Source organism: Tachypleus tridentatus, chromosome 8 (genome assembly GCF_004210375.1).
Source record: "Tachypleus tridentatus isolate NWPU-2018 chromosome 8, ASM421037v1, whole genome shotgun sequence".
NCBI classification, from domain to species: Eukaryota; Metazoa; Arthropoda; class Merostomata; order Xiphosura; family Limulidae; genus Tachypleus; species Tachypleus tridentatus.
Genome location: NC_134832.1, coordinates 5,648,283 through 5,673,128, shown reverse-complemented (window position 1 = coordinate 5,673,128; position 24,846 = coordinate 5,648,283). Strand labels below are relative to the sequence as shown.

Sequence of the window (24,846 nt, the reverse complement as noted above, 5' to 3'; positions counted from 1 at the left end):
TTGCATAGATCAGACACTTAATTTTAACCTGAACATGACCTGAGAAAGTCGAAACGTTGTTTTCTGCTTTATTAGCAAAATTATTTGTCCTATACCAGCCGTCTTGAGGTAAAATATACACATAAGTACATGATAGCATATAGCAATGACATTTAAGTGGAGTATTCCAACATTGAAATTGACACTTCGAACAAAACTTCAGAATTAATGTAAATATGTCTATAATTACTGACTTTCAGTTATAACATCCATGATTTTTGTGGCTACATTATTTCAGATTGGATTTGCCAGAAGTTTTACATACACGTTTGTTTTGCTTGTTTAACAACAAATCCCACTGCAATACCACTACACAGAAGAAGACAATCTGTTTGATGATGTAAAGAACAGCCTGATCGTGACACTCGTGAGAAGTGTAAAGAAAACGTTGAACTGATGAGTTACCCTTGCCAAAGCTCAGGGACCAATATGCCATTTCCACTTTCAACGTGATTAAAAGATCAATGTATTTTGGTTGTTGTTTTGAATTATGCACAAAGCTACACGATGGGCTATCTGTGCTCTGCCCACCACGGGTATCGAAACCAGGTTTTTAGCGTTGTAAGTCTACAGTCTTTTGTATTGGGTACTTCCTTTCTGGGCTCGACATGGCCAGGTGGTTAAGGCACTCAATTCGTAATCCGAGGGTGGTGGATTTGAATCCCCGTCACACCAAACATGCTCACCTTTTCAACAGTGGGGGTGTTATAATGTGACGGTCAATCCCACTATTCGTTGGTAAAAGAGTAGACCAAGAGTTGACAGTGGATGGTGATGACTAGTTGCCTTCCCTCTAGTTGTATACTGTAAAATTAGGAATGGCAAGCGCAGATAGCTCTCGTGTAGCTTTGTGCGATATTTAAATCAAACCAAACTTCCTGTGTGATTTATATATATATAATATATATATTATTTCTACGCATATTCATAGTTTCGGTCATATTAAAGAAGAATGGTCAAGGGAGCCACTACGTTCCTCTCGAGCTAATTATTCCATGAGCTTGTTCCTTGAATGAATGTGTTACGAATGCTCTGTAATAGAAAAACGTGATGTAACATGATGAATCTTGTTTAGAAAGTGAACACGATGGGCTATCTGTGCTCCTCCCACCACGGGTATCGAAACTTTCAATTCGGATGACGATCCAGCAAAATAACTACAACTTGATTGAGATCTTTCACACAACATTACATCTCTCTCTCTCTAATAAAGATGCTACACTCATACTTGTATTTTACTTTAGCTGCTGTGCAAATTAAATAAAGATTGTTTTACTTTTTAAATCATATACAGACTTTTTCTTTATGTCAGACTAAGTTGAGGTCAGAGAAAGCAAAATTTTTTGGCGAGCCTCCAGTTATCCTGTATTTCCAAACAAGTAATTTAAGGGAAATCAGTGAATCTAAAAATACCCTTATGTAAATACTGGTCTTGAAAGTAACTTTAGCTTTATGGAGACACAAGTGTAGAGGACGACGTTTTGAAAGTCTTCCGCCTTTCGTCTTCAAGTCAGTGTGTGTACGAAATGAAACGACCAAGGCAGGGGTTTAGTTTACAGAGAGAGAAGTCTGGTGAATTCTCTCCCCAACAGGGGTGATCAAGAACGTTGTAGTTCCTCTTCGTCCCCGCTGATGGTAGATCATTTACTTTCACGTGGGAGCTTTCCTGTATTTTGAGTTGACTTGTTTAAGGTGGTGAAGTGAGGTGGGACAGTCTGAAAATGGTGGGTAGGAAAGGAGAGCGAGACAAAGGCGGCACAAGGGAAGTAGGCCAGGCCGATGTCCGTAGTCTGAATAGAAGAACTTTAGCTCTAAATGATATTTTTAAATGGATAGTCCAACCATTTGTGTCACAGGTTTTTATATTCAATTTATTTTGATTTGACATATAAACAAATACACACGAAATTACGACAGTCATGGTACTGTTAAAAGTGCTCATTATTTTCCGTTCACACTACGCTACCCAAACGTTTACAAGAGGCGTGCCTAAAACAAAAACAATATCATTAATATTACATTACTACAAAATACTGACCTGTAATATGATAGATATGCTGATAAGGGTAACCATCAGATAATAGAATTCATGGCGTGTTCCCATGTGGAGTATATACTTCAGTTGTGAAGCATTGGCTGTAAATAAAGCCACGTCAAGCATTCCCTGAGCAATAGTCTTCTTTGTTGCATACACATTTGGGTCTAATAGTTTCATTAATTTCCCATTTTCTGGCTGAAAATATATAATATTATAGTTAGCCTTTATTTTACCTTGGTAATCTTTACACCTCAAAGGTATGTTAATTATAATAGTGTGAGTTGATTTTCCTAAGGAAACTATGTTTTGGTGAAAACTTTAAGAGAAAATCCACTAAATCATATTTTTTATTGATATCTTGTTTCAAAAATGTTACAAAAATGGAAACTCCCAAAGGTTATTTAATTTGACAAAAAGTCTTCACAACGCAAGGTTATGTTTTCTAGTGGTCGTTAAATTTTAATCGTGATTTGCATGATTTTTCAACATACTTCTTACATCTAAAACACGTTGTGCAATTAGTACAAACCAAAAATTATTCAACTATATTTTATTATTTTCGTTAGTCGAGGTGTTGTTAAACTTATCTAAGTTTGCCATTTATTTAATAATCTAAGGGCCTGGCATGGTCTAGGCGTAAGGCGTGCGACTCGTAATCCGAGGGTTGCGGGTTCGCGCCCGCGTCGCGCCAAACATGCTCGCCCTCCCAGCCGTGGGGGCGTTATAATGTGATGGTCAATCCCACTTTTCGTTGGTAAAAAGTAGCCCAAGAGTTGGCGGTGGGTGGTGATGACTAGCTGCTTTCCCTCTAGTCTTACACTGCAAAATTAGGGACGGCTAGCACAGATAGCCCTCGAGTAGCATTGTGCGAAATTCTAAAAACAACAACAATAATCTAAGACAACGAAATGGCTGCAACAGGAAAACCTATGTATTGTTGTGAAATATGTTTTAATATTTTAAGTTGAGCGTTTTGTTTTCTTTGCTAGAGCGAGTTCTGGCAGGGTGTTATGATAACATGTGATATCTAGAAATTTCCTGAGCATCTAAATTTGACATGATATTTCGAATATTTTAGAGACTTGGGGGAAACAAATAATGTATAAAAACACCAAAGATGTAATTGTTAATTGTCATCCAATTAATCCATGACTGAGTTAGTTAGTTAATAATTTAGTGATATACATTTTGTTTAGTTTGTTGACACGAGCGATTTAATAAGTAAATGACTGCAAAAGAGACTGTAATAATGAAATAAAAGAATGCAAAATGACATTAACAATGTACACAATGTTATCAACAAAATATAAAGAACCATCAAAGAAGTACAAATAGCACCAATGAAGAGCAGACATATTGAAAATAATCATTAAAGTGGAAAAGAAAATCAAAAATAGAATGAAACACCTAAACAATGAACTGGGAAACTTAATGTCCACTATAACCACTACTGATGTGCATTTTATGACTACAGAACATTTATGGAACACTGCAGCTAGATTTGTAGCTCATCAAACTCTAGAATTTAGCAAACCAGAAAAGTATTATAAGAGATATATTAAGATCATTTCAGAATAACTTTCAAAATGAATGGATGAAATAATGAACAAAAAAGTTATTTGCATTGTTGCTCATTTTAAAGGACCAGTTTAATAATATAAAGCAAACTTCAAGTTGTAACTGCTATCATGAATTAGTGTCTGTCTTGAAATATGAGAAGGAATTTTTCAAAGGAACGTTTAGGAGCAGAATAAAGAGGAGAGATGGGGTTTTATGTGACATTGTAGAAAATCTAGAAAGTCTCTCTCATTCATCTTATCTGAATGATCTGTGCAAAATGATGGCCTTATTGGCATATAACAACTTCATAGATGTCCTAATGAATAAGAACGTATAAAGAAAAAAATTGTTGTGATGGAATTTGAGTCTATTAAAGTTACAGATAAACAAAAAACTAGAATCATTACCCAGGATTATAATGAAATGGAAGCATCAACTCTTTCAAATAAAGGTTTAGATAATCTCAAACTAGTTACTAGGTAATAGTTAAACCTTAATGTGAAACGTTAATCACATGACAAAAAGTTCCTTGATTACAACTTAAAACAGCATCTTACTCAAAAACTGCAGACAAAAGCAAAAGACTCTAATAAGAGAGCTGTTTACTCAGGAAGCAAAAAGTCAACCATGAGATATAAGCTATTTTAATTGTCATGTAATTTCAAAGAACATGTTGCTAGGAACTGCTTTCAACTGATAACAGGAAAAAAAAAATCTACAATAAATGTGTATAACAACTTTGTGAGTAATTACATTGAACGAAGAAAACTATATCTTGATGATGGAAATAGTCAATCTGCTCTGACAAGAAATTAGGGAAGTATTATCCTAAGAAAGCAGTCCCTAATTTACTAGTTGATTCATTGGTATTTAAAGGTAGGAAAGTGCTTCTAAAAATGAAAAAGTGGGTGAATGTGAACAACAAGTGGACATAAAATGCTAGCAAGTGAAGAGCTAAAATTCGTTCTTCCTATAGGAAAGTTTTATAGATGGTACGATGTATGAGTAATGTAATGAAGGGAGAGTACCTATTGGGAACTGATTTTATGTAGAATTTTGAATGTGAGGTTAGTTGACCTTTAAGTAATTTCACTTTCTAAAGCCAGGAAGTCATCAATTATACTAAGATAGTATGTAAAGTTACAACAAAGATGGACACATAGTATAATGAAGACAGCCAATTTAGTGTGTAATAGAACAAATTCCAAAAAAACTCATTCCAAACCAAGGATTATTCCTCATGATTGTCTTTGAAAGGATGGTGACAGAGAATAACAAGTTGCTTAACTTCACTGAAAGTTTCACCAGAAGTAAGCAGAATTGTTGGAGAGCTTAAAAGTCCTGTTCAAATAACTTCCAGAGTATATTCAAAAACAGAGCCAACTGTGGATTCACAGGGCCGTCTACATGGAAAGTGTTGCCTTGACAAGTGATAATAAAGGACAAGAAGCCATTCAATCTCTATGGCCTATGGTAAAGAGGAAAAACAACCTAAGATATTTGATTACAGGAAATTGAGCTATATAAATCAATAACAAAATAAACACTGTTTAGTCGGTAGAAATTAATATTGTAATTTATGTTCTGGATATTTTACTATGAATGGATAACTGTAATGTTAACTGTATGAATATTAACACTTTTAATTATAAAACTGATTTTACTGCTTATTACGGAATATGTAGTTACGTATATCGCTGCTTTATTTGAGATTTTGGTTTATTCAGAGGACTTCAAAAAACAGAGAGAGGTAGTGTTGCATATTGGAAACAACGTTTTTAATATTTTAATTTAGACATTTTGTATGGTTTCATAAAGGGGATTTCACATAATGTAGTGAAAACAGGTTATTCCTAAAAATTTCTAAATTGTCTAGACGTGACTTGATTTTTAAAATTTTCTAAATATTTAGAGTAAATAAATATTGCATAAAACACCAGAGTTCTAGCTAGTTAGTCAATCAGTAATTTTAATTTTTGACTTGACTTTGTTTTGTTAATATTGGAAAAATTGTAACAAATAAATGACTGTTAAGTTTTGTTTGTTTGTTAGTCTTATGAATAAATATAGCCTATAGAATGCTATAAAACAAATAACTTGTTAAAAAATAAATGAATTGGACACTTTATTTTAATCAAATAGTCAAAAAATTTCACTCAGTCACAGAAGTTATATAGAAAATATTTATTGTTCCATTCTTTCTGCTCAACAGTTGTTGCACTATTTTGATTAAATTCTAACACTTTTGGATGACTCCTCTTTCTTATTACTTTACATGCATAACTTAACTAAGTTAGATTCTCCGAATGCATATTGAAAACTGATCTGTTATGTGTAAATGATTGTTAAATTTTGTTTTTCAATTATTTTTATAAACAAACATATTCTATGTAATATTACAAACACAGAAATAACTTAGTTTGTAAAAGACAATGGATGCTCACCAAATATTAACATAAATGTAAGAAGAATTCAACATGTTTCTAGAAGCTTTATCCTTCAACCAACAGAATGGAACCTTCGTTAGTGACATCAACTAAGTGTTTGTGGATATTTAGTATCCAGTTGGTTTTTGAGAATACCCTAGCTCCGAGAAGTTGTTATACTACAAGCTTTAATGAGCCTATCTGAAATGATCCCACATCTTGTTATACTACAAGCTTTAATGAGCCTATCTGAAATGATCCCACATCTTGTTATACTACAAGCTTTAATGAGCCTATCTGAAATGATCCCACATCTTGTTATACTACAAGCTTTAATGAGCCTATCTGAAATGATCCCACATCTTGTTATACTACAAGCTTTAATGAGCCTATCTGAAATGATCCCACATCTTGTTATACTACAAGCTTTAATGAGCCTATCTGAAATGGTCCCACATCTTGTTATACTACAAGCTTTAATGAGCCTATCTGAAATGATCCCACATCTTGTTATACTACAAGCTTTAATGAGCCTATCTGAAATGATCCCACATCTGGTGGTGATTAAATATATCATTATGGAACTTCTCGTTACGGGCTCTGGATGTCCTACCTACTGTTTTACTGGAAGTAGTTTTGGTGTTAACAGCTGTGACTGATCCTCTCAGAGGCGGTTGCCTGTACCAGTTTCTACAAGGCCTGGAGATTTAAAACCAGCCCAACAACCAGCTTTGTAATATGTTATGTCATGTGCATTGGTCAGCAGTGCATCTGCTTCCATGGGTTCTACTAAGGTAAAATGCAGGTAAATTCCAGAACTCTCAATCCTGAATGTATTGGGTTTCATTAAAATTTCCATTCATACATTATCAAAATAATTTTAAGGAGGAAGAACAAAAAACACCATAACTAGTTTCAGAATAAGAAGCTAGAAGGGTGAACATTTCAATTTTGAATATGGAAACCCTGAATTCAAAATGTGAGGATAAATATATTTCAATTGGTTAGAAGGCTAAACAAGTTATAACCACATTTTTTCTTGAAAACTACTCTGTCATAAAGTGTATAAATTATTGCTTTGGTTAAGCAACATTTCTACAGGTTTCATGTATTGTTACACTCTATGTGGTCATAAAATATATGTTCCTAATATCTGTAAACATTTTGGTCCCCAGAATTCATTGGGTCTTTGTTAACCAATATCTATAGTCTTGCTATCATCTGTTGTTAATAGCCAGTTGTAATGGCCAGCATAGCTTATACTTTGGTCCAAACAGATTACTATCTTTATCATTTGGTTATTATTTAAACAGAGCCTAGGTTCAGAAAGGAAACAGTTGTGGAGAGGCTTTAAAACCGGTTCATTTGTACATGAGGCTTACTTTGGTTAGCATACATCAATCCCTATTTTTGTCCATTACAATTTACTAATGCTTATGCCATCTCTTCCTTGGAACTCCAAATACAACTTTGGTACCAGTTGATGTTAACAAAAATTCACTATACTAGTATACTTATAGTACTCATTTTGAAACATCTCTGTTTGCATCTCGCACTAAAAGGATCTCAAGAAAATACTTAGAAAACTTTTTACGAATTAATTTAATCTGCATGATTGAAAATATTCACATAATAACAAAATAAAACACTAGATGCATCAAGTTTACACATAATATGATATCCAACCTTTTATCTCTAAATTTCATTTAGTATAGATAATTTAACCTGTTAGTAACTATTCAGTTTCACAGTTTCAATCCTATCAAATTATTTTGCACTACTTTAACAAAAACAGCTAAAATTGTGTTTTTCTCATGTAGAGGGTTTCTTTGTTAATTTTATTCTCCTCTGAAAATTTACTACAGAACTTTTCATTGTTAAAAACTGGCATCAATCAAAATAAAAGCTGTGCAGTATTATAAAATAATACCTTAATTCTCAGCAATCACAGCTAACCTCACATGTCAAAGCCTTAACATCCAGATCAAATCCTTTATTTCCATACACAAATTAGTTAATTTTTATAGTAACTGATTTATTTAGAGTATTCAAAACTAATATATGACTTTATGTAATGTTCATGCATGCATGTAGAGCCACAGATATCTACCTATACACGAATATTGCCATATAATTTTATCACCGTTACATTCGTTCTAAGACACTAGTATCTTAAAACATACTGACTCTGGTTCTCATGCAATTATTTTGTTAACATTCTTTCTTGGTTAATTTTCAAAAGTTAACTCAATAGTTGTAGTTCCATCATGTACTCTCTTCTATGAATCATCTAAATTAATATATTGTCATAAAAGAAATAATCATCTACAGAATTAAGCTAAAATGAGACCTTTCAACTCACGTTCTCATAATCAAGAACTAATGAGAATTCTATAGCTACAATACATATCAACAGACATTCAGAAAAAACACAACTTCTTCATTTTATATGGAGAAGCTAAATGCTTTTTAAGAGTACAGGGAAACATTTGAAACAACCATGCTTCATAAACACCCACCATTTACTTAAAAAATATGAGTGATTCTCATGAAATAATCTAAGAAATCACTCTATAGCTCAGAAAACAAGGGCGCAATCTCCTTTCAACTTGTTTTTGAAACCCTAGATAAAATGTTCAGTTGTACAAACTTTTGGTACATTAGTCATCACATATACTGGCACCATCCACCCTAAATTGTGTTACTCAAGCAGCTATTATCACGTTTATTACGGATATACTACGACAATCTTTTTCAGTTGTTAGCATGCAAGTTTTTATTCATCAACTAAAATAGCTCTTAACTACTCCACACATTCTTATGGACATTCTAAAACATCTTAGAATTAACAAACGTAGTATGCATACATTTACTAATCTGTATTGCCTGCTCTATAAACCATTAAATTGGTGTGATAAGCTCAAGTGAATCTTCATCATACCCAATACTTTACACAACTCAAAAAACAGTTCTTGAAGTTAATTCTCTGTTCCATGTGGGCATCTACAGGTGCTCCAAATTGGTCTATCAAGCTTTCCATCAATGCTTCAATAATGGAAAAAGCTGACACATTGACTAATACATACGTCATTGCTAACTTTGTGAAGTAATCAATGACCATGAGTACATACAGATAACCTTATTCTACCTCCAGTAATGTATCCATAATACCTAGAACTATTCTCTAGAGGGGAAGAATCAACAGTGTTCTGGTTTGTACACATTCTTTGAAAGTAGTCTGCTAAAATCACTCAAACTAAACTTAGTCTTAAATCTTTTTCACACAGGCTACTTGATATGCTCAGATTACTTCTCCATTTGTAACGAAAGATATTTCCTTCAGATCGATTTAAGAAAAATTAGGTATCTTTCATCTCTACTTCAAAATAGAACTCTACTAAATAATGTCAGTCACATTACTTATACATCACATATACTTGTTATAACATACCTTGGAAAACTAAATATTATTTTTAAAACCAAAGCCAATTATCTACTCAGGCCTTTTTACCCCGAGATTAACACTTCATATCACTAACATGTTTAGAGCTAAAGACGTTTTACTTTTGCCTTTGCATTAAAAAATCGTGCAAGAATATCTCGCACAGTGCGGTTAATGCGTTGGGAAAAAAATTACCACATTGACTGAATCAGTACTGAAAGGGAAAAGTTGCAATAGGAAAAATAGTGATACTTGGGTATCATAAGGAATTTTTTCATTGTAGAAATAATTAAGTCTGATTAGTCAGAAAAAAATAATAAACACAAATAGTTATGAGGTAAAATAAAAATGAAAGTAATTGATAACCTTTTTATGAAAAATTAAAACAATGAAAATTTTATTTTGAGAAAAATGAAAACTAAAAATTTACTGATTAAAAAATAATCTGTCTAATCTGAGTTGCACCATTTTCTTTTTCTTTCTTTCTTCGTGGAGTTCTCGGTAACATCGAATGACATTTTCTAACGTTCGTCGGGCATTAATTAATGCTGAGCTCTTTGTCTGGATCATGATTCATAATTAAGTTAGAAGCAGTTTCCACTGCCCTAAACATTTTTTTTCAAGTTCCCGTAATGGAAATTCTTTTTTCCCCTCTCTTCTCTTCACCGTCGCTACACTGTGTACTTTATTCTTCTTCCTCACATGCCTGATATTGGTCTAAATTAAGGAGCATATCATTGTTCTCGAACATTAGCCACTTCCAAAGACTCGAATCCAAGATTGTGTCCAATTTTGACGACGTCTTCGGAAACATCCCTAATTTCGGACTCAAAGCCTCAGGAATATCTTGCGCAATGAGGCAAAACGTGCTTCCACATCGTTCTCATGTTACTCTTGTAACTTTGAGTCACGCTTCGCTGATGTTTTCGATAGCATTTTTGATGTTGTAATTTTTCCAGAATTCAGTCAAAGATAGTGCAGCTTTTTCAGTTGTAGCCTTTATTGCTTGAGGAAAAGTTCGCCTCAGTTAATAACCTTTAAACGTCGCAATGACACCTTGCTTCATTAGTTGCAGTAAAGATGTTGTATTGGGTGGAAGAAAATGAATTTTGACATTTTCATTAAATTCACAAAGCCCGTTGGATGGCCTGTTGCATTATGTAATAACAACAAAGCTTTAAAGTCCAATTTGTATTCTTTGCAGTAACGTTCAATTGGAGAACAAAAATAGCTTTTTAACCAGTTTTCAAACAAAGTTTTCGAGATCCATACTTTGTATTTGATCGCCAAAAAACTGGGAGAGTCTTCTTAACACAGCTGCTAAGTGCTCGAAGGGTTTTCGCACGATACGTAAGCATGGATTTTATTTTAAAATCGCCAAATCCATTTCCATCTAACAAAAGTGTCAAACGACCTTTCGACGACTTGTAACCTGACTGAGTTTTTTTTTCATTTTCTGAGAGAAAATTTCTAGAAAGCATTTTTCCTAAATAAACTCGTTCATCAACATTAAAAATTTGGTTATCTTTGTACCCACCTTTTTGAATCATTTCTATAAATTCATTAGAAAATGTTTCTGCAGCATCTTTGTCTGCACTTGAACTTTCGCCTACAATGCGAACATTATGAATCCTCGAGCGTTTTTTAAAATGAAAAACCAACCACAGCTTGCCGAAAATGCTTCAGTAGTTGCCCTTTCTTTATCCTTCTCTTTCATTACGTTTTCTTTAAGGACGTTTAAAATACTCATAGCTTTTGTTTGAATTTCCATTTGACTTAAATGAATTCGCGTATGATTGCAATCTTCTATCCCTATTGATAGAAGACATATTAACCATTACAGAGCTTCTATTCTTTACGATTATTTTCGAGGCAAAACAGTTGGTAACCATTCAATACTGTTTGTTCTGATTCTTTTCTTTTACAATTCTTCTTACAGATGATTCATTTATTTCGTTGTATCGTGCGAGTTTGGCAAACAAAACTCCTTCTTCATGGTATTTGATGATTTCAAGTTTCTGTTCTAATGTCAGCCATTTATGTGTCATTGACTCGGTATCATCACACTTTCTTTTTTCACTCATAATAAAGGGATCTATGTAAAAAAAAATCGCAAAAAGGATACACCCGTGCTTAAAAAGAAAAAGCTGAACATAGACTGCATCTGGAAGCAAGTGATTCTCAGATTTATAATGCACAGTATATAAATGCGCATGCGCATTGTACAGGCTTGTAGAAAGATCTAGAATAAGAGAGTGACGCAAATTCATGGAAATAATTCTAGAAAAGTTTAGAAAAATGTAAACCATAATATAAAGGACCAAAGGACTTTTACGTATATAAATATAACCGCATTACAGTGAATCATTCAGTATTAATTGAATCATCAGTCGCAAATTATAAACCTCATTTTAGTGAATCCCGTACTGATTGAAGCTGCACTGTGCGAGGTATTACTGTATATGAATATACACGTGGTAGCTGTAAAGCGATTTTCATAGGTAAGACTTCTCGTCATTTACAAATATGCACATTGGAACATATGGAAGTTTTTAACAGAACTTCATCACATCCTGCTTCCTTAGAGAGTTTTAAATTCTTGACTACGAATATAATTATTACGTACTGTCGATAAAAAAACCTAGATATTATGAATGAAACTCCAAGCCTCAATAGAAATTCCAAATCTCTTCTCTTACTTTATTCAAATGGCCCTTTTTTTAAATTGAATGTTTTATAATTTCTTAACACTATTCATTAAGATGAAATATATATGATTCCGAAATGTTCATTTCAACTGTTTACAACTGTTGCCGTGGTTATGTTACTCGTTATAAGACTTCATTTTCATTCAGTTTCTTTACATCCCAAAACCATGACCATATAACTAGTGTCTGTAATTAGATGTTATGATTCATCCTGTGATAACACTGTTTTGATTCCACTATAATTAGCATAAGTATCTAACGAGAAGTTATAGTCTTGTCATGGACATAGACTACTGAAGCTTTTACTAATGCCTGATCTCGTTCCTCACTCAATATGAAGTGCATCTCCTCTTCTATGATAGCCAACAATGTTGTGGAAATCTTGATAAAAAATTAATAAAACCTCAGCCTTTTTGCTTAGTCATACATTGAGGCCAATTTTGCACGTCTAATATTTTAGAAGGATCCATTGAGATTTCGTTACAAGTAAATATTATTCCATTATGCATGAAGAAACATTCTTCTGGTTTCAGTTTGAATATTTCATTTTTATCCTTTGCAATACCATTTTAAGTTTCTCACCCATAGACTCGAATGTGCTATCAAACATTAAAAGAACAAAAATACAGATAGGAACTTTTTCTTTTCCAACTTCTTCAATAAAAACTCAATATAAATGGTGGGTGCATTATACATTTCTAATGCCATGATGAAAAACTCATTCAATCTAACATTAATGCTAACAGAAGTTTAAGTCTAATCTTATCATGTATTTTGACTTGTTAGCATTTAGATGCTAGGTTTAAGGTAGTGAGCCATCAGTCTCATTCAAATGTTTGCGTGTGTTATCATGTCCAACCTTTTAATTAAAATTATTACAATCCAGAGCACACGTTCGTCCTCTCTGGCAAATGCTACTGGAGATGATAAAACATTCTATGAAGTTTAAATGCATTTCAGAACAGCTGGTATAGGTATCAATACTTTTACTAATAAAACAGAGAACAACGTTTCGACCTTTCTAGGTCATCTTCAGGGTACCAAAGAGAGATTAACCTGAATACGATCTAGGAAGGTCGAAACGTTGTTCTCTGCTTTCTTAGTAAAATTTTTAATATCCATACCAGCTATCTTGAGATATATTTTTACTTCAAGTGGGTTTTTCGTCATCAAGAATTTTACGTAATCTGTACGATCTGTCCTTCAATGTCTACTGTATCCTGACATTTACTACATGACAAGTGTTTCAAAGAAGTCTACACACATTGTTTAATGAGGCATGTCGTTTCGTTGTACAACAACACTGGGATTTCTTACCTTCTTAGATAGATAACTTCCTAAGGTAATGCCACTTGATTTCTAGACAAGAAGCAGTACATTTTAAGTGTGAGCCTAGTTACTGCATTATGTTTCACTAATAGACCATACTTTGTCCGTAGTAAACTATGAACAACCACTTGTTTACATAGAGTACTACGACATCCTCTCCCATATACACTTCACTATTCATAGATCTCATCTGCTGATACTGAATAACTGTCCTGTGGAAAAATAGTTAACCAGTGGCACAAGTGACGTTGATTGATTCGTAATCCGAGGGTCGCGGGTTCGAATCTCTGTCACACCAAACAAGCTCGCCCTTTCAGCCGTGGGGGCGTTATAATGTTACTTTCAATCCCACTATTCGTTGTTAAAAGAGTAGTACAAGGTTGGTAGTGGGTGGTGATGACTAGCTGCCTTCCCTCTAGTCTTACACTGCTAAATTAGGGAACGGCTAGTACAGATAACCCTCGAGTAGCTTTGCGCAAAATTCAAAACAAACCAAACAAGCAAATACCATCCGAAGTCAATTACTATCTTGTTTTTCAGCCCGATACTAAGATGTAAAGTGTAGTTCTTCGTCAAACATTTCTTTACATTGGTGATTAGGGATTTTTTTTAGATATGTACATGAATATATCTTTTAAACCTACTGATAACCAAAGTTTCCAACTGCTAATATTGTCACTGAGACAATATATTAACAACTTCTTGTTATTGTCGTCAAGTTTCATAATATAAATCTCTTCGTATTTTATGTGTAAATGTTTCACTACAACTCTAGCAGTTTTGCTGCAATCAGAAGTATTTGTAATATGAAAGTGACAACTTTTCTTCGGAGTCAATTTTACCTTTAAATAAATAGTTCGGATGAATAACTTACCCCATCTCGTTGAGGCTGTACTGTCGCCATACTTTGTTGAAATAACTTGGTTTTAACCCACGCTTTAAATAACGAGAGATAAAATTCTTATAATGGCAATCCAACCTACATTGTTTGTGAGCTTTACTATACAATACTAAACGAAATACTTTACAATTTGTAGAGGGACTCGTATCATTACGATGTTCCCTTATTGATGTTTCACTGTTCTAAGAACTACCGAAGGTTGTCCCAATGTTGCTATAGTAACAACACAGTGGCCTTGAATAGTGTGGTTGTCTGTTACCATGCTTCAGTTATTCTCTGAAATTTTCTTTGTTTGAGTTGTTATAATAAGTGTGTGTTTTCTTATAGCAAAGCCACATCAGGCTATCTGCTGAGTCCATCGAGGGGAACTGAACCCCTGATTTTAGCATTGTAAATTTCGTTGTTATAGCTATTACTGTTTCTGTAGATTAAGTAGTATAATAGGTTTCTTGTTTAAGCAAGTGTAATAAGTTTTAATAATAGCCCAGTTCAAACTTTTGTTACACAATTTTATGCTGTAGTGTTGGTTTAAATGTTTTACTTCTTATATTAGATTCTTCGCACACAATGTTTACACAGAATCCACGATTAATCTGATCAATTTTCGTCAGACGTCACGGTTGAGTTTTACTCGGCTGCGGGTCTCATATTGCCATTCAAAACAAACAAATCCTTTAACAAAGCGTATTGCGATGCGCACGTTACAAACCTTAATATTATGTGTAGCATTGTATATGCTGATCTGACGGCTGAGACAGCGCTGCTAGAAAACCAAAATAAGCGAATATATATCAGTTTGTTTGTTTTGAATTTCGATTAAAGCTACACGAGTGCTATCTGCGCTAGCCGTATCTTACTTAACGGTGTAAGACTAGAGGGAAGGCAGCGTCATTACCACCCACCGCCGACTCTTGAGATACTCTTTTATCAACGAATAATGGGATTGACCGTATCGTTATAACGCTCCCACGGCCAAAAAAGCAAGCATGTTTGGTTTGACGGGAATTCGAACTCGCGACCCTCAAATTATAAGTCGAGTGTCTTTATCCACCTTGCCATGCCAGGCATATAGATGAGGCCGTGGAACAAGGTTTCTTCAACAATCTTTTAAATGAAAATTACAGACGTTTCGTTCTTTTGAAGGTTATGGTATTTAACTACTGAGTATTAATACACTTTAGGCTCAAATAAATAAAAGTCAACGTGTTGATTTTTATTTGGCTTTATTTAAAATATATGTTGTTGCTTCACAGATAAAAAATAAGTTCCACTCTATCTAGTAATTTAAAATGTTATGGTGATTTCCACAGTTGCCTTATTGTTCCAATTACGATTTGAAGACGTTTTCGCGCTGCAGTCATACAAACGTGGGTTACAGGACATTTTACGTTTCTTAAACCTTCTTTACGTTTGATGAACATCCTCATGACTGGTTAATCTTGGTCGGCAACTGCTCCACACCTATACATAAATCACATATCTGAGCTAAACTGTGGCTGATAAATATTTACTATGCATTATCTACGAGTCAGAAGAGATCCTGTTTGAAAGCTGGAATATTTTGTATAATTATCGTAGCTGTCAGAACATCACACTGCTACAACTGATCCAGACTGAACAGAACTAGTTGTGATAAGTTGGGTCACACTGAATTGGTCTGCATGTTGTGCACCTCACAGTAATGAAAATATTATTTAAATATATATTATAAAAAGATTAGATACAAAATTTTCAGTATCACAACTAAGATATAAAACTTATAAAACTAATTTAAAATAAACTTTTCGTACAATCATTTAAGCATGGAAATATAATAATGAATGGAACATTGAAACTTATGTTACTACAATGGACGTAGCGTGTATGTCAGTATATATGTACGTAACCAAAACATCTGCACCAGCTATTGGATTGTTCTATAAAAAATCCATAAAACATTTCACACTTTGGGTATTCAAGATTCAGATAATTGGAAAAATAACTGTAATATATCCAACAACCATTTCTTTATAATATAACACAATTTTAAACAAAAGTACTCTCCTCACAACAAGAACACAACATTCACTACGACTGTACTTTAGGGTTTGATTATATCTTTAGTGATGTAATTTTTAAATGTAGCACTGATAAACTATTGTTAAAAATACTAATATTTTCTGAACAAACGGTACACATTACGGTTTATATCAGTAAAACTTGTGAAAATTTTAAGCTCTATATACTGAATCGTTTTGACATGGTGAGTTGTGTATGACTAAACAGTTACAATTCAAATACTTTTCCCGTGCCGTATATTTAAAAAAAAAAAAAAAATTTTCACTTGTTTAATTTATTTTTATTTTTAATTACGTGAGGACTTCTCGATAATTCTTCTGGTAGGTTTGTGGTAGTTTCATGGACTTAAAACATTAAAATTAGACCAGGTGGTTAGAGCGTTCGACTTTTAATCCCTGTCACATCAAAAAGGCTCGCCCTTGCTTCCTTGAGAGAGTTATTAGGTAACAATCAATCCCACTATTCGTTGGTAAAAGTTGGCGGTGGGTGGTGATGACTAGCTACCTTCACCCGATGTGTTACATCGTTAAATTAGAAATGGCTAGCGCAGATAGCCCTCGTGTAGCTTTGCTCGAAATTCAAAAGAAACAAACAATCTTTACGCTGAAAGAGCAAATTATGCAAGAAGCCTATCGGGTAAAAGTCAAGGCACATCATCTGATAATTTAACAAAATTCTACAAAACATACATTAGAGCCATTATAGAATACGCATGTCCAGCCTGGATAAACATAATACAAAAACAATTACACAAACTACAAAAAATACAAAATTCAATCTTAACCTTAGCTTGTAAAACACCACGCAGTATTTCATCCACATTTATGCACTAGTATGCAAATTTGGAGACAATATCTAATAGACTCTAAATGCACTAAATTATTTTAATAAAAACTGGCATAAAAATGATTTTTGTGTGATCGATAGATACTACGTACACGATGAACTTAGTCCTAAGTACCTCTCTCCAATGAATATATATTTAAGAAATATAAATCAAGCTGGTCACCATTCACTAGACGTTTAGAGTTAGTATAATATTCATAGGTTTTTTTTGTTAAATATATATATATATATATATATATATATATATTTAAAGAATTAATAATAATGAAAAAATAAAAGAAGAAAATCAGAAAATAAAATACATAAATTAAAAAAGGGCAATTCAAGAGAATATACGGACATTGCCCTGAGAAGGACCGGAGTACTGTGGGTTACTCTGGCCCTAAAGCACTACAACTACAACATAGTAGTAGTTGAAATATAAGTTAGGGATGGAGGAAGAGGTCTTTGCGTAAAATTAAAGAAGCTTTACTTATACAACAACTCAAGCCCAAAATAAACCAGTATCTTTATACCTATATTAATAAATATAATCAAGCATCTAAGCACGCCCTCCACATTCCTACACTCAATTACACAACTGCCTTCAAACATGTGGTCAGCTATCGGTCAGTTACCTCCTTCTTTCTTTGTGAACCTGACGATAACCGAAGAAGGTCGAAGCGTTGTTCGCTCCTTTAAATAGTGCTTTCTCTACTCATACCAACCGTTTTTACGTATATAAGTTAACTTCAATTACTTTAGAAGGCTATTTTTTTGCTAATCAGATAAGTATCTTACAATCTGACGAGGTAATCCTAAATGCAAATGATTAGTAATTTAATTAAGTTTGTAATTAATAACAGGACAACTGAATTTTCATTTTTGAAGTGCATGGCGTCTTATTTTAATAAAGAGTTTTGCCATCAATGAATAGAAAAGGCAGTTTGGTATTGACTAGGAGCGTAGCGTAAGATCAACTTTGATAAGGTTCTAAAATATTTTCGACCAACCCTCAGAAAGAAAGGTTTTTAGTACTTTAGGTCACTTGAAAGGATGTGAAATATTTCCCAAGAACTTTCCATGTACAAGTCACTACATTGAGTCTTTCTCCTCTTCTTTAAGTAATATGTTTAAAAGTTTAAAATGGTGGAAACAGAAGCTATCATCTTAGGATGTTGTCCTTGTAATTGTGTGGCATACATTACATAATTCTACAGGATGTAGAGAGTGTTTTGTCTAACGCTGCTTATTCTCCCTTACACAATACTTCCACCATTATCACATATTTCTCATTCCTTATGAGAATAAGAAGAAGCTAGTTTTCAGAATCTCACAAAATGAGTATACACTATTGTCTAGCTGCAGGATAAAATTGGATTATCCTTATTTAAAAATTGCATTATTGTTACTGGCTGAGCATACACGTTCTGGGTACCTTTGCAGTAGAATTATTTTATTCCTTAGGAATATAACTCACTGTGCTTCTAACACACTCCTTATGAAGTTTCTTTTTACTATTTGTACACTGACACGTACAGTATTCTGTTGCGGATGCATATATCTGATTCACTGTCGGAGCAGGTACTTCTACAATTCAGGAGAGTCAAAATCAACATATATTGTGGATTATGGTCAGCCTTGTCTCAGTGTTTAAACAATAATGTCAGTAGTTTCGGATTCTTAGTACTTTGGTACACTTACAATAACTCAGAACAGCCTATTGTGATTGGTTTTCTTCTACCAATTCGAAGGTTATCATCACAAGTAAAATATCCTAATATGTTCTTTGATGTATAACTAGAATTTGTAGACAAGTTGGACAATTTTGGTTTCTTTAGTCTCACAGCTTTAACTGTTAGTTACACAGGCCTGCGAAGTTAAACTTCACAAAAATTATGTTTTAATAACGAATTTCCCATAATTCAACTACGCATATTTCGAAAATAACATTCATTTTTGCTATCACGTAACGAATTTTTACAAATCGGGAAGAAAAAATAATTATTACTTAGATTAGACTTACAACAAATTCACTACACACGTAACAGAATATGTTTGGGTCATTTATACAACCTCTTGTTATCATAGCGTCGAACAGTAATATCAAAAAGAAGTAAAAATAATGCCAAAGTGTACACATAAGCAAATACTGCCCAGAAATGACATGATGTCATGAGGCCTGTTAACCGTTTATATATTAGCAGTGTGTTTTTCATGGGTTCTTGAATGACCAATGAGACTCTCACGTTGCGACTAGTCTAGAAATATCTATAGCCAGTGGCTGTCGACATTTTAACCATAACAAAATGTGAGCCATTCTAAACGAAAATTAATCAATTAAGTAAAAGTACATATGACATTTTGTGAAAAATCTCTACTTGATGGAAAAATGGGTATCGTCTTCAGACTCAGCTTACAGAACTCATTGTGGAACATATAAAAATTTCAAGACAGTAAATCATCGCAGGCCTGTCTTATATAATTAATTTGCGTATTAATGAAAATAAGAAGTTGGGTTAAAAAAAAAAAAGTACAACACTATTATATTTACTTCTGAATTCTTGTCTTATATAACTAATTTAACTGTCATATATAACTAATTTGCGTATTAATGAAAATAAGAAGTTGGGTTCAAAAGAAAAAAAGTACAACACTATTATATGTACTTCTGAATTCTTGAACACGCCAAACGTTTTTTAAAAATGTTGGAGGTACTGTTACATAACAGTATACGTAGCATAGGTATGAAACACTCAATGTATCTTGTTTAGATTCAAAATGGTGTAGTGATTTTCCATGTTATTTTTTGAATACTACTAAACAAACATGTGTATGTGAATGTATTAGCATTAAAAGCAGCAGTTTTACTACTATGGGAAAAATGCTAATTTTATTTGTTATTTGTATGTTTGTTTCGATTTTCATATATTTGAATATAGACTGACAGATAACTTTATTATACGTCTACGTTTTCTTGAAGATTCAATTTATTTGGAAATACTAAATATACTGATGTTATGATTTTGAGTTGAATGAATGTGGAGGTATAGTCTTATTTTATTTGGTTTAAAACTTTCTTGAATCAATTGTTTTTATGTTACTGCTTGCATAAGTCTATAACACTGCAAACAAAGTTTTTGCTTCTTGAACACTGTTGGGTGTTCCTTATAGATTTTTGGCTGCTGATCACGAAAATCACATCCAAATTTGTCCATCACGTACCGATTCATCAAAATCTTCAGTTTTAGTTTCACCAGGACATTGCTACAATGGAAAAACGATATCAGGGCAACTGGAATCCGTCAATGCTTGCTGACTACTATTGGACACTGCAACGTGATGCACTGACATTGAATACAAATGAAAATCAGGAGCAAAACAATTTTAATTATGTCGAACTTAATAGCGTATTAGAAACATAAACGCAATTAAATACGTTATTGCCGTTAAACAGTTAACTGTCTTTTTCTCAGAGTTCCTACGTGATGAAGCAAAACCACAACTATATTTGTGCATACCTGCCAGGTACCTGTCACAATCAGCAAAAACTTTTCAGGAAACAAAACTTTTAAAACAATTGTTGTGCAGTATAATTGAGCCTGTATTATTGTAGTAAATAATAATGTAAATGTAAATAATATAGTAAATGGTGTAAACTTAACTATTTATGCAACCTAAACTAAAGTTCTAGGTAAAAAGAAGAAATAGCACAAGAAATGTAATTTCAAGAATGAAGTGAACAAGAACCTCATGCGAGACAAGAAGTCTTAATTGAAGATCTCACAAAAGAAGTAGAGACAGCAGCATGGATAAAAGGATATGAAGTTATTGTTTAATATCATCTGTACACCATCGAGAAAGAAGGCCTGTAAAGGACAATCAGGAATGGACTATCATCAAAAAAGCAAATCCACCTGCACAATCACCAAACTAGCAGCTAAACCACTGAATTTAAACAACAACCTCCAGCAAAGTAACAGATGAGAAAGATATTCAAAATCCTGAGAAGTTATAAAGTAGCAAGACCAGACATCATTCTACCAGAATCACTGAAGACAGACATCCCAACCATGACAGAGATGTTACATCAATTTCTAGGAAAGTTTGTGATTAAAAAAAGATGCCAATAGAGTGTAAGGAGGAATACCTAATGGAACTGCCAAGGAGAGAGAATCCTACATTGTGTGGCAATTATCGTGGCATCATGTTGTTTTCATTGCCCAGCAAGGTACTTATCAGAGTGATCCTGGAAAGAATGGAGGCTACCCTAGATGAAAGACTCAGAGATAACATGCAAAATTCCGTGCGGAAAAAAATCATGCACAAATTATATATCTATACTCAGAATCATCACTGAGCAATACGACGATGGTAGGCACCACTATACGCCATCTTCGTGGATTTGGAAAAGGATTTCGACAGCCTGGCCACAAAAGTAATCTGCAACCTACTCTAACACTATGGTATCCCAGCAAAAATCGTGAACATCATCAGAAAATAATACGAGAAATCAACATGCAAGATCATACACAACGAAAACCTATGAGATCCCTTACGGTTCAGGCTGGTGTCAGACAGGGATATTTGCTTTTATCAATGATTTTCCTAACTGTGATTGATCGGATGATGAGGAAGACTACCAACAACATAAATACAGGCATCCAGTGGACATTCATGGAACACATGTAAAGTGAAATCTCGATTTTGCATATGATCTATGTCTTCTGTTACACAGGCAGCAGGACACACAATCCAAGATTCAATGACTTGTTGGGAAGCTGAAAAAATCGGGATACACATAAACGTTAACAAGGCATTGATGATGAGAGTCAACAACAGAAAATAAGACCTAGTGCAATGAAATGGAGAGAGTATGGAAGAAGTTGACAACTTTATGTGCATCGGAAGTGTCTTTTTAAGAGATGAAAGCAAAGATAAAGACGTTAGCTCAAGAATCAACAAAGTCAGATTTGCATACAAATCTTTATAATCTATATGGACATTACCATCTCTTTCCCACAAAAACCAAAGTCAAACTGCTCAACTACAAAGAGAAATCAGTCATCCTTTATGGTTCAGAGACGTGACGAGTCACCAGACGTCACAGCCAAGATTCAGATCTTCGTCAAGAATTACCTCTGCAACATCCTATCTACTGGATAACTTGATGTCATCTCTAAAGTTGACCTATAGAAGCAGATACAACAGCCTGTCTAGGAAGAAACTGTGGGGAGAAAATGCGGCGAGAATGGTCAGATGTTCAGGAACTCTCATAGTAATATGAGACAGGTACTGCAATGGAATCCACAGTAAAAACATGAAATGGGGGAACCAAAAATTACTAGAAGAGAGCCGGTCAAAGGGGAAATCATGGTTGAGGAGGACGACCCAAAGTTGGGTCCGATGGTGCAGAACAGTCGTATCCCTACGTTCCAGCCGGAACCAAAAGAAATAAGTAAAATAAATAAATCTACTGCAATCTTGATTATGTTTCCACCAGATATTCGTCTCGTAATAAAAACTTAACTATACAAGAATAAATACATTTTAATTTAAGCATTCAATAGATTAAGATTTATGTGCAGAGATTCTTCAAAAAATAACTGCTGTTGCTTTATCATTGCAAGGTTAAGTAGTTTACTCTGGCTATTACATGAAATTTTGTAAAAAAATGAGTAAATACAAAATGAAAGAGTAATCTAATAATCTTTATTATAAACTACTTTTGAAATAACACTTACAAGGAATTTTATTTGTTGCATGATAAGGTAATACAATATTTGAAAAATTACAACGATGTAGTAATCACAGTCCATTACTAAAGAAAATAAACTTTACACCTCGTATATACCTTGTTGTGTTAAAACGATATCTGTATCCAGGGCAATGAATGCATGGTCGATCATACATCAACGTACTTCTTTGCGGGCTATTTAATACCAAATAAAATATGCATCTAGTTTATCTTACATAGAACCTACAAGTGTATTACGTGACAAGTATAATTTTTCCACGAATAAATCTCAATTAGCTTATTTTAATATGTATATTAAAGCTACTTTTTGTGTGACAAATAACTTGTTTGTATATACGCATTAAAAATGTCTGTGTTAATGTCTTGCGTATATATATGTATTAAAACTTGTTTTTGTGTCCATAATAGATTTTTATAAGTGTGTGAAGCCTAGTTTTTATATGTAACAACTCATTTAGTTAAGTGTATTAAACTTGTCTTTGTTTGCCGAATAACTTGTTTGTAAACGAGTGCTTCTATTACAATTTGCGTTTTTTTTATGCAGGCTGTAGGAAAGTCGCTGTGCAGTTTTGTCTGTTAATAAATATATAAGTACACAGTGACTTTCCGAACACCCTGTATAACTTCCTTGTGTTATACCGTGTCTATCAAAACGTACCAATGAACGTGTATTTTAATTTGTTTGTAGATGAGCTTTAAAGTTTGTCAGCGCACGTGTACTTTAGCATAATTGATAAATTGTTTAATAAATTACATAATTATATTTGTTTATAGTTATATTAAGATTATGAGGATTTTATAAGATTTTGCCACTAAACCAATGCCATCACAGCAAAAATGTAAACTGTACTTCAGCATACCTGTTTAAGAATAAATAGATCATAAGAATAAAAATAAGTTATAAATCACAGAATAGATAAATAAATTGTATGTAAAAAATATACAAACAAGTTACTTTATTACTAAAATATCCTAAAGCTATAAGACAATAAATTAAAATAAAAAGTTAAAGTTCAAAATGTTATAAATTCTCCGATAAACGAGTTTAATTCTGTAGTCTGAATGTCTATTGCTTTAACAGACATATCGTAGTAAAATATTTCACACGAAACATTAAAATCCTTTTCCAGTTTCAAACAATAAAAGAACATGTTTTTGATTTATATACCACATCATGAACAAGCAACATGTGGACATCCTGTCTTTCTATTTCCGACATAAAAATAGAGTGCTGAAATTAGAAACAAAAAACAATAACAGAGAACTCAAGCTAAAAGACACGCGCAGTATTAGAATGCTATAGAGAAACATACTAAATTTTCTTACTCAATTGACATGTTAGTTTTTATACTGTGAGCCTATAATTGGAATTATATTATTTGTTTTCGAGTCCTTCGTTTTTCATTTAAATAAGCCCTTAGTTTTAAGCTAATAAATGAAATTCAGTTTTATTACACATCACCTTTCAAAAAAAGACGTCAATATTATTATATTAAGAAAACTAAACAGGAAATGATTTGTTAAATCTGTAATCACCTACTTGATCTACATAGACCTTACCAGTAAGTGTAACATAAAACATCACAAACGCATTGAGATATATGTACATTTCATGATCGTAGTACAAATTCTGCAGGAAATAAAGAAAAACATTACTCCCTTCATCTTAAGAGATAGGATTTTTAAATATACTTAACATGGTAAACCTGGTTAAGCATAGAAATAACCTATATAAAGTAAGTGCACGGATGTTGGATTTATA

The 24,846-nt window shown here is 33.3% G+C and overlaps 1 protein-coding gene across 3 annotated transcripts in view; it reads right to left on the bottom strand.

Moving 5' to 3' along the window:
• The window catches only part of LOC143258446 (ninjurin-2-like), a 33,286-nt gene that overhangs the window by 6,877 nt on the left and 1,563 nt on the right, over positions 1 to 24,846 (bottom strand). For 2 of the 3 annotated variants that reach the window (XM_076517404.1, XM_076517403.1), the window contains exon 2: positions 2,078 to 2,272. In XM_076517404.1, coding sequence (XP_076373519.1) covers positions 2,078 to 2,272 — 195 coding nt within the window. Of the gene's footprint in view, positions 1 to 2,077; positions 2,273 to 14,416; positions 14,573 to 24,846 lie in introns of those variants that run through there. The other variant, XM_076517405.1, reaches the window with a different exon arrangement.